Genomic DNA, 11,384 nt, shown 5'->3' on the forward strand with positions numbered 1-11,384 from the left:
CCAGCGCGCTTTAAAATGTCAAATAGGTCTTGAAACATTCAATAAAAAATGCTAAAACTATAATTCCAGCAAAATAAACTTTCAAAATATTGTAACGCACTACACATAACACGTCATTTGAATTTTGTCACTGTGTAAATTAACTTTCAAAAGCAAAAAGTGAAGTTTATCTATTTTTAAAAGTTATACACAGAACACCTGAACGAACGTCAATGTCAACTGTCATAGTTGCCATGCGCTGCGCAGTACTTAATTTACCGTCTGTAGCCCAACCGTGTTTTGCTAAATTCAAAGTAAATAAACGTGACAAAACAAACTATTTGAAGGGTTTATGAATAAGACCGTAGTAGTGTTATGCTATTGAAACAATGTCAACTGTCATAGTTGCCATGCGCTGCGCCCAACCGTGTTTGTTTTGCTAAATTCAAAGTAAATAAACGTGACAAAACAAACTATTTGAAGCGTTTATGAATAGGACCGTAGTAGTGTTATGCTATTGAAATACGCGTCGTAGACAGAAATAAATACGATTATCCAGTATGCACTTGTTACATATTCATTGCACTCCCTTTGCCCCGCAAACCCAATACAAGTCACCTCTTACAAAACTACGCTATATAAGGAAAGGGACAAGAGAACCAACAGCTTTTGATCGGATACCTCATATCGGACCGGTCAAGTCTCAAGTAGTTAAGTTTATTATATAATATATTTATCGTGCACCTAATATCGGGCCGATTAAATAATTGTAACTAGTTAAGTTCATTATTTGTAAAAGTAATTAATTAAAGTAATTTTAATATATTTTGGTTTTTTTTGGAATCCACCGCTGGCCCTCACTTAATTGGCGCAGTCGGTAGGATCGTCGAGTCAGTGCGCGTACTAAGTAATATACTCCGTAGATCGCCTACGTAGAGTACGCGAACTAATAGACTTTCAAGTTTTAATCGACGATTCACAAGAACCGAGGACAGCGGACCACACACGGCGCATCCAGAAATCGATGACAAAAGGTGCCACCATCGTCGAAATGCATATGTGAGTTACACATTTCTTAACGATTGGTTGTTACATTCCTGTGTGTTCCCAAATCATCCAAAATTTTCCATCCTAGGAAAAACCGGGGAATCGAAGCCCCAAGAGTTGCCTCTCGCATCGAGCTGAGAGATCGCAATAGACATTTAGATTATTTAGAAGATATTTTAGAAGATAACATGGAGCGCGAAGCTTCCCTTGAGAATTTTTCAATTGCACAAGATGCATTATTAGATAGGATTTTAAGAGCTTTAAAATTTGTGCCGAACTTCGACGGAAGTGCGTGTAATTTAACAAGATTTTTGAACTTATGTGACACGTTAGTAGTGATTTATGCCAAGCCAAGTCCGGGTAATGATGTTACAAATTTAGCATTAATTAATGGAATTATTAATAAAATAACGGGCGCCGCCGCCAGAGCCCTATCAACAAATGGGGCCCCTCAAAATTGGAGTGGCATAAGAAGCACTCTAATTAATAGCTTCTCAGATCACAGAGATGAGTCTACTCTTTATACTGATTTGTCACAATTAACGCAAGGATCAGATAGCCCACATATATTTTATGAGCGTATACAAAATTTATTGAGTACAATCATTACATATGTAGAAGTTCATGATAAAATTGAGACCACTATTCAGGCTAAACGTAATTTATACAATAGCCTCGCGTTAAAAACGTATCTAAAAGGTTTGGAGGAACCTCTGGGCTCACGCATACGATGTATGAGACCAGAAACATTAGAAGTGGCGTTGCAATATGCAAAAGACGAGATGAACATAATTTACTTGCAAAACAAAAATACGAAGAGACAAAATTTTACACCTCAAATATCTAGCTCGCCTACTCTAAAACCTTATAGATACGATATTAATCCACAGTATCAAAAACCTTTTAACTTGCCAAGATTAAATAATGGTCAAAATTTTAACAATAATTCATATAAGCCTCACATGTACCAGCAGCAAGGTCCTTCAAGGACCCAACAAATGTTTAAAGCTTTGCCAAGGTCGAATATGTCTACAGGATTTAGAATTCCACCCCGTCAACCAATACCAATGAAAAATTACCCTCAACCCATGAGTGGTATTAGTCACTCTGCTGCTCGAGTTTTACCACCTACTCAGACTGGACATGACTGGAGGATTCATGGTAATCCACCCCCTAACAATTACTTTAAAACTCGACAGATTAATAATAACGAATTAAATGACCCTTATCTCTATAGCGACTATGACTATGACAATGACGAATATCCATGTGACTTTCAACAATATGACCCTAACTACTTACCATATGACTGTTCAACAGCCGACGAATATAATATAACGGAGTATACTGAACAACCGGAAACCATAAATTCTGAAAACAACGTGCCAGAACCTTCCAAACAGGATTTTCCAAAGGATCGAAAGATAGTTTTCCCCGAATAGAGTTAAATATACAAAATCAAAGACAATTACCATTTATTCAAGTTCTAATACACCCAGATCTCCCACCATTAAAATTTCTAATCGATACAGGTGCGAATCAATCTTTTATAAGACCCGAAGCTATAGATACTTACTTTCCAAATTTTCCTGTAAACTTCGAACCATTTATTGTTTCAAACGTGCATGCTACTACCAAGAATGATTATACAATATATATACCGTGTTTCAAAGAATTCAAAGACAATGCATGGATAAAATTATTCGTGTATAAATTCCATAATTATTTCGATGGACTAATTGGTTGTGATCTTCTTCAAAAATGGTCGGCAAAAATTGATTTAGAATCTAGAAAATTAATTACGAAGTTTGCATCTAACCCCCTTCATATGTACATGTCCCATAGTGTGAATTTATGCGAAGCTATAATTCCAGCTAATTCTTCGAAATTAATACGTGTGCCTACTTCTATATCCAACGGTGATATATGTATTCAAGATCAAAAAGTCGGGAAATGTTACATAAACGAATGCATAACCACGGCAAATAATCATCACGCAATTTTAGAAATCTCTAATCCCACCAACAGTGATATTATAATTTCTTTAACGGAACCCATAAAAGCTAATATATTTAATGAACAAGTGTCATATGATACTTTTAATAACAATGCCCGAGCTCGCGACGTCTTATCGCGTTTGCGCATAGATCATTTAAACGCAGAGGAGACAGCTAATATAAAAAATATTTGTAGACAGTATTCAGACATTTTTCATCTTGAACACGAACCTTTGACATTTACTAATAAAATCAAACACTGTATTAATACGACCGATGAGTTGCCTGTTCATAGTAAAACCTATAAATATCCATATATACATCGTGACGAGGTTCAAAATCAAATAAAAAACATGTTAGATCAAGGTATAATTAGACCTTCTACCTCCGCATGGAGTGCACCTATATGGATAGTGCCAAAGAAAAGTGACGCATCTGGAAAAGTTAAGTGGCGATTAGTCATTGACTTTCGGAAGTTAAATGATAAAACGATTGACGACAAGTATCCGATTCCAAATATTACAGACGTTCTAGATAAATTAGGTAAATGCCAATATTTCTGTACATTAGATTTGGCTAGTGGCTTCCATCAGGTAGAAATGTCATCCAAGGACATTCACAAAACTGCATTTAGCGTAGAACATGGTCATTACGAATTCCTTCGAATGCCTATGGGTTTAAAAAATTCTCCATCTACTTTTCAACGTGTTATGGACAATGTTCTTCAAGGTCTAGTTAACAAGATATGTGTAATTTATCTCGATGACATTTTAGTGTTTGGTACCTCCCTTCAGGAAATGATGACTAATCTTAAAGAAGTATTTCAGCGCTTAAGAGATTCAAACTTTAAAATCCAAATGGATAAATCCGAATTCCTTAAACGAGAAACCCCTTATTTAGGTCATATAATTACGACCGAAGGTGTTAAACCTAACCCAGATAAGATCAAGGCCATAGCAAATTATCCCATACCAAAAACAACAAAGCAAATTAAAGGCTTTTTAGGACTATTAGGTTACTATAGGAAATTTATTTCTGATTTCGCAAAAATCACTAAACCTCTTACATCATGTCTAAAAAAAGGCGCTACTATTACCTTATCTCCGGAATATATCAAATGTTTCGAACACTGCAAAACTTTATTAATGAATGATCCTATCCTACAGTACCCCGATTTTACAAAAGATTTTATACTAACGACAGACGCATCAAATATCGCATTAGGAGCCGTTTTATCCCAAGGTTCAATAGGTAGCGATAGACCCATAGCATACGCATCCAGGACTCTTAATACTAGTGAACAAAATTATTCAACGATAGAGAAAGAGTTATTAGCCATAGTTTGGGCTACTAAGTATTTCAGGCCATACCTTTTTGGCGTAAGTTTCGAATTGTCACCGACCATAAGCCTTTGCAATGGCTTATGAATTTAAAGGAGCCAAATTCCCGTTTAACAAGGTGGAAACTAAAACTCGCAGAGTACGATTTTACTGTAATATATAAAAAGGGTAAGTGTAATACGAACGCTGACGCGCTATCGCGTATTGAAATACACAATGACGAAGCTATGTCCTTAATAGTTAATACGTCACGGGACCCGCGTCGTCATAGTACCTCATCGACACTTACAGCAGCCTCACAGAATAGCAAATCTTCTTCATCCACTCTGACAGCACCTGGAACACGCGAATTGCAATCACCACAAAGTTCGTCGCATACTGAAACCGCTCATACTAGCTCCGAAAATCCCATTCTTGAGATTCCTATTAGCGATGACCCTTTAAATAAATTCCGCAGACAGATATTAATTAATATAGTTAATCACTTACCTAGAGTGAAGCCCGTCATTAGTAAACCATTCGAAAAATTCTCTCTCATTTCAGTTCAAGTTCATGTAGACAACCTAGAACAAGGAACTATCGACCTCATTAAAAAATATGTTGATCCAAATATCCGTACAGCAATTTTAGTCCAGCCAATAGATAGAATGCTTCATATTGTTCCTATTATTCAAAGAACTTTTAGAAGTTCCTCTATGAAAATATTACTCGTCAAACGGCAAACTGAGAACGTATCAGATTATCTAAACCAACAGGATACTATTAGGAAATATCACGAAGGTAAAACCAACCACCGTGGTATCAATGAAACATATAACTCTTTGTCACAACGTTATTTTTGGCCTAATATGAAATCCGATATAACGGAATATATAAATCGATGTTCAGTATGTAATTGTGCGAAATACGATCGCAACCCAATACAGCAACAGTTTAAAATTGTACCTCCGCCATCAAAACCCTTTGACATGCTACATGTAGATGTATTAACTATAGAACAAGAAAAATATTTAACTTTAATAGACGCATTTTCCAGATATGCACAAGCGTATCGTATAAGTGACTGTACAGCCCCTAATATCGTAAAATCATTGCTAACGTTCATCACCCATCACGGTTCACCGATGTCCTTGACTACTGACCAAGGAACCGAGTTTACGAATCAAGTTGTAACTGAATTTTTACGTCTTCACAAAATACACCATCATAAGATCGCTGCACACACCCCAAATGAAAACGGCATAATAGAACGTTTCCATAGTACTCTCTTAGAACATCTCCGAATATTAAAATTAAAACATAAGAATGAATCTGCCACCAATTTAGTACCTTACGCAATTTTAGCATATAATAGTTCCATACATAGTTTAACTAAATGTAGACCCTATGATTTAATCACTGGACATTACGACCCAAGAGACCCCACTGATTTAAATTTATCCGAACGTTTATTACAACAATATATGCAAAACCATCATAGTAAAATGGATACAGTATATCGACTTATACATGACTCATCGTTCGCCGAACGCGAAGCGATTATGACGCAACGAAATACTCACAGAGAACCCGAAGTACAGTATGAACCCGACCAAGAGATATATGTACGAAATCCGATGGCAGCTAGACAAAAGCTAGCCACGCGCTATACACAAGATAAAGTCATAGCTAACTTACCTATACATATATATACTTCACGCAGACGCGGACCGGTAGCGAAATCTAGATTAAAACGACAAAAGACACATAAAGATTCTACTTTGTTACAGGTACCTAATACTGACTCTGACAACCCTAGCCCAAGCGCAAGAAATTCGACTTGACAGCCTTGACAATGGACCTGGCTTATTTCCCTTTAAATTAGGAGATACTAAAATCATTTCTCACCATCATGTTTTCCTGAAAGACATTAACATAGACCTAATAGAACAACAAGTTCTTGACTTGCAGACAAAATTGACTGAAACTATACATAGACTACCGAACGGTTACTTATTACGTTTCAAGAGCCAAACCGATTTTATTAATAATAAATTAAATAAAGTTATGTTACAGTTAAAATCATTCGAACCCGACTCCAGGGTTAAACGAGGCATCATTAATCCATTGGGTACTCTCATCAAGTTTATTTCTGGGAATCTCGATCATAATGACGCTCTGAGATATGAGACAGCTATTCATATTTTAAAATCGAATAATAAAGAATTAAGTTCTAGTTTTAATCAACATATTTCACTTTTTAAAGAATATAGCATACAACAAACTCAAGTATTGAATAATTTAACAGACAATCAAATAAAATTAAGTAAAGCTCTTAACAGCTATATAATAAACATGTCTAACTCGGACAATCAAAGCGTAATTCGATACTCCCGCCTGTCGCTAATATTCAACATTATAAGCGATAACGTGCAGGAATTATATAATGAGATAATTAGAATAGAAAATATATTAGCTTTTAGTCGCACTATGTCTTTGCACCATTCTATATTAAATATTAATGATTTAAAAATAATGTTAAGAAAATTAAAAAATCTGTATGGCACAGATCAAATTTTAGATTTGGAGATAAGAAACTTTTATGATATAATTAGCTTAGGTTCATATTATATAGACAGGAAAATAGTGGTTGTCCTTAGCTTTCCTATTACCTTACCTCCAATATTCCAACTTTATCGATTGTGTCCTGTACCTAATATACATTCTCAGGTAATTATCCCGTCCTATCCATATGTAGCAACTAATACTAAAGAATTTGTGTACATAGAGACAGAATGTCCGAAGATCAACAGGTGGCACATATGCGAGCAAAAACTACGTCATCAAATGAAGACCAAAAAGGACTGCATCTACGAAATTATTCATTCTCAAGAAATAGACAAATCATGTTCCTCAACGCCTATTACTATGTATAAAGAAGCTCTTACGGAACGAGACAGTCAGCACTATATAATATCATTCCCAAAACCTACAAAAGTTCAACTCGTCTGTTCCCACGAAAAATATGAAATACTTCACGGCAGCTATTTCGCAACAATACCTAAATCATGTATGCTAAAATCCTCAGAAATTACGGCCACCAACATCGACGACCGAGTTAAAGGAAGCGGTGTCGAAATCATTAATTTTCCTCGAATGGACAACATCATTCAACAAAATCAACCAGGTGTCCAACTTAATTCAATCGATCTCACGATCACGAAGTTACACAATATGCAAAATGGAATTACAATGAAAGCACCGGCGGAAACATATGATTCATCAAACATAATATACCACACAACGATTCCTTTGTACTTCGCTATGACCACACTCCTGGGCGCAGCTGTACTTTTCTTCGTACTCCGATATCGCCGAAATACATCTTCGAAGCCGATTTCAAAAACGGATAATAAGAACATGTCTGCGCAAGAACTTCGAGCCGCAACTTTTGCTATAGACATCAATAGCAAATAGTTGCTCATCTTACGGGGGAGATGTTACATATTCATTGCACTCCCTTTGCCCCGCAAACCCAATACAAGTCACCTCTTACAAAACTACGCTATATAAGGAAAGGGACAAGAGAACCAACAGCTTTTGATCGGATACCTCATATCGGACCGGTCAAGTCTCAAGTAGTTAAGTTTATTATATAATATATTTATCGTGCACCTAATATCGGGCCGATTAAATAATTGTAACTAGTTAAGTTCATTATTTGTAAAAGTAATTAATTAAAGTAATTTTAATATATTTTGGTTTTTTTTGGAATCCACCGCTGGCCCTCACTTAATTCACTAAATAATATTTTTGTTTAATGTTGAATCAAAAATTACTTTTCCGAATATACTCAAACGTCAAATTTAGCACCTGCTCAAAATTTACACCATTATGGCTAACAGTATCTTAACTTTGAGTAGCTGCTATTTGAGTGAGGTTTAGGATTACACAAAAACGATGTCATTATAATTGTATTATTTAATATTATACAAATAAATAACAATCATAAAATCTGCATTTATATACATATTAAAATGTGGCCGATTTCTGTACATAGATTATATTATGATACGACGGGACAACTAGAATTATAAAATTAAGTCACGCAACAATTTTTTTAATAAACGCATGCAAAGCCGTAAACATCTCAAGACTTAATTATTAGATTTAAAATTTTACAAATATTGAATTGAATGATGCTAATATTGTCACCTAGAACTTTAAGCTGAAATATGGTGACGTTGTGGTTTGCTAGAAGTAAAGTTCTGTAACCCGAAATGTTTTATCGACCATGTTTAAGAAGTCCTCCCTACCTACGAATTCGCCGACAGTCTTCAAAGGGAGCGTTCAAATATTACGTAACGAATTTTAGAGGGGGGGGGGGGGTTCCTTTTGTAAAACGATAAGAAGCGGGGCGGGGATTGAATTACGCATTATTGTTAAGAGGGTGCAGCCGTGAGAAGGCGAGATTTCGATATTTTAGTGACTTTTGACATGCTACTTTTCACATAATCGAAGCTTATTAAATAAAGAAATGTACAATTAATGAAACATAAAGTCTTATAGAAGTGTACTGCAAAGGAAAATTTTGGTATTTAATAGTACATCTTTGTTTAATTTGTCATTTCTTAAAAGCAAAATTTCAAAAGCGCTCGTCAGAGCTCACTTTGAGATATGAAATTACCATTAAGCTATGTAAATACATTTTTTTAAATATTTTCGTAGGACAGAATATATAGTCTATTGGTGAACCACAGCGGAAAATATTAAAAATTATATATTTTAATAATTACGCACCCATTTTTATAAATGACTTATTATACGATTTTGGAAACAGCTTTTTATGAGAAAAGCCCGATTTTATTCGTTAAAACTATTTTGTATCGATTAACTGAGGATGAATAAATAATAAAAGTAAATTTACATAATTATTATACGACGATAGTTATTACAAACTATTATTGAAAATGGCCTATATAATTACGCGCACGGGCGAATGTGATTTAGTACGCGCCGGGTCATCCCAGAGGGTGGACGTATCGCTCATTTCCCGCGCGTCTAAAAGTTGATTGACCTTACGTACGACCGAGGTTCAAAAGGAGTATAGTGCGTCATTGGATTTGATACTTTAGTAAGTAAAATTTCTAGTTAATGTTTCTTTCGAGTTGTCATATCGCAATTTTGCTAAAAAATAATATTATTACAGGCATGGGTAACAAACGCAAAAAATATAGTTGCAGTAGAAATGCGAAGTCTGCAGCGAACGCCAGGCAATCAAAAAGGTAAATTAATTTCGCGATATTTTTCTGTCATTTACAGGTAATTTGGTATGTAAGTAAAATCTGTTCATCGTTACTGTTTAGTAAACAATTACGGCGTACTGACAACCAAAGACAATATAATATATTAATATCTTGGTTGATGAATAAGAATAATTTATTAGTTTTAAACATAGTATAAAATTGGTGTTACAATATCAACAGAGTTCGCATGTTTAGCTAAAATAATAGCATGTAAATCACAGATATAGATGTACATAGATAACGCAAGTATCACGATTTGTATTGAAACCAAGCGTGCCGACTTTTTAATACCTATTGTGACGTCACAGCCGAAATTTAGTGACGGGAAATCCAAACCGATTCAAAGACACCGATGCCGCCGATGCCACTAGTTACTAGCTTTGCTACCAGCTTACATTATACCGTTAGTCTTTTCTTATGACGCGCGTGGACTGAAGTTAGCGGCGATCGACCTTGACGCTTGGTCGGGGTTCGGACACGCGAAGTACATGCATTTGCGTTTTCTATGTAAATCTATATCTGTGATGTAAATATTCATTACATATACAATAGTATTACATTTAAAAATAAAATAAAAATATGTCAATTAATTTCCAATATTTATAAAAGTAACGTCAAAAAATAAGTATTTAAACAAACAAATGTTTGTTTAAATACTTATTTTAATAATGTTATAATAATAAAACGTTTTCCAGGAGAAAGATTAACGAGGAAAAAAACCAACGTACTCATGAATCTCCTGACAATAACGACTCCTGTGTTGATTCAAAAAATAATAATCGTGACAATGTAAGTATTTACTATCAGCTAGTATAATTAGCTATTCATACTTAAATTTAAATCAGTATATATTTAGCAGTCATCTGGGTAAATTAATCAGTAAATTAGAGGCTTTTACTAAACCCCGGTTTCCAATTAAATCATTGTCTAATAACCAGCCAAGTAATTGAGCGCAATATTAAACCAGATGGCTGAATGTCGTGTAGTCATTTATATTAAATCAGATACCTATTTATGGATTTGTGATGTTTGGGTAAGGTGACCAAGTAAGTTGTACGCAATGTAACTTGGAGGTATCTCCAAGTTTTCCTACTATTTTATTATTATTTAAAATAAAATGTTAATCCAGTTCTTTATTTTTTTTAATAGGAATTATTTGATGCACTCATATCGGATCTGGAAAAAATAGATGAGAAAAAACAAAATATACATTTAGAAGAAACGGCAAATATTGAAGAGTTTGAATTGGTATATAACGTTGGTCACTATATCACGTAGTCACGCTATCTGCCATGCGTAATTCAATTATTAATCTTGATTACTGATTTCAGGAAGTGGAGCCACAAAAACATATCATTCCTCGTATTTCTTTGATCAAATCAAAATCGTAGCTAACCATAATCCTGGACTCGGTTGTTCAATAAGTAATGTTGAAATTGTCAAAGAAATACTTAATGGCTTAGAATCGACAATCCACTTCAAATGTACAATGTGTAACAAGAAATTTAATGTCACACTATGCAATAATAATTTTCCAAAAGAGATGACCACAAACCATGCTGCAGTGACTGTTTGTAAATAATAAAATCTAAAAATGTAATTTATGATGTATCATTTACCCAATACTAGTTTGATAAAAATTAAAAAGTTTCATGGGGGCACACACACGTGACCGTGTATATCAAAGTATCAATATTATTTTATCCTACTATTCCACGTTCGAGATAGCGCTTACG

The 11,384-nt window shown here is 34.7% G+C and overlaps 1 protein-coding gene across 1 annotated transcript; it reads left to right on the forward strand.

The window, feature by feature from the left end:
- The first annotated feature begins 8,899 nt into the window (after positions 1-8,899).
- LOC125059077 lies at positions 8,900-11,039 on the forward strand. Its single transcript, XM_047663276.1, has 4 exons — positions 8,900-9,627; positions 10,344-10,437; positions 10,798-10,896; positions 10,980-11,039. The coding sequence occupies exons 1-4, from the start codon at positions 9,497-9,499 to the stop codon at positions 11,037-11,039; spliced, it is 384 nt and encodes a 127-aa protein (XP_047519232.1). The 5' UTR covers positions 8,900-9,496.
- Positions 11,040-11,384: the final 345 nt, after the last annotated feature.

This window comes from Pieris napi, chromosome 19 (genome assembly GCF_905475465.1).
Source record: "Pieris napi chromosome 19, ilPieNapi1.2, whole genome shotgun sequence".
NCBI lineage: Eukaryota > Metazoa > Arthropoda > Insecta > Lepidoptera > Pieridae > Pieris > Pieris napi.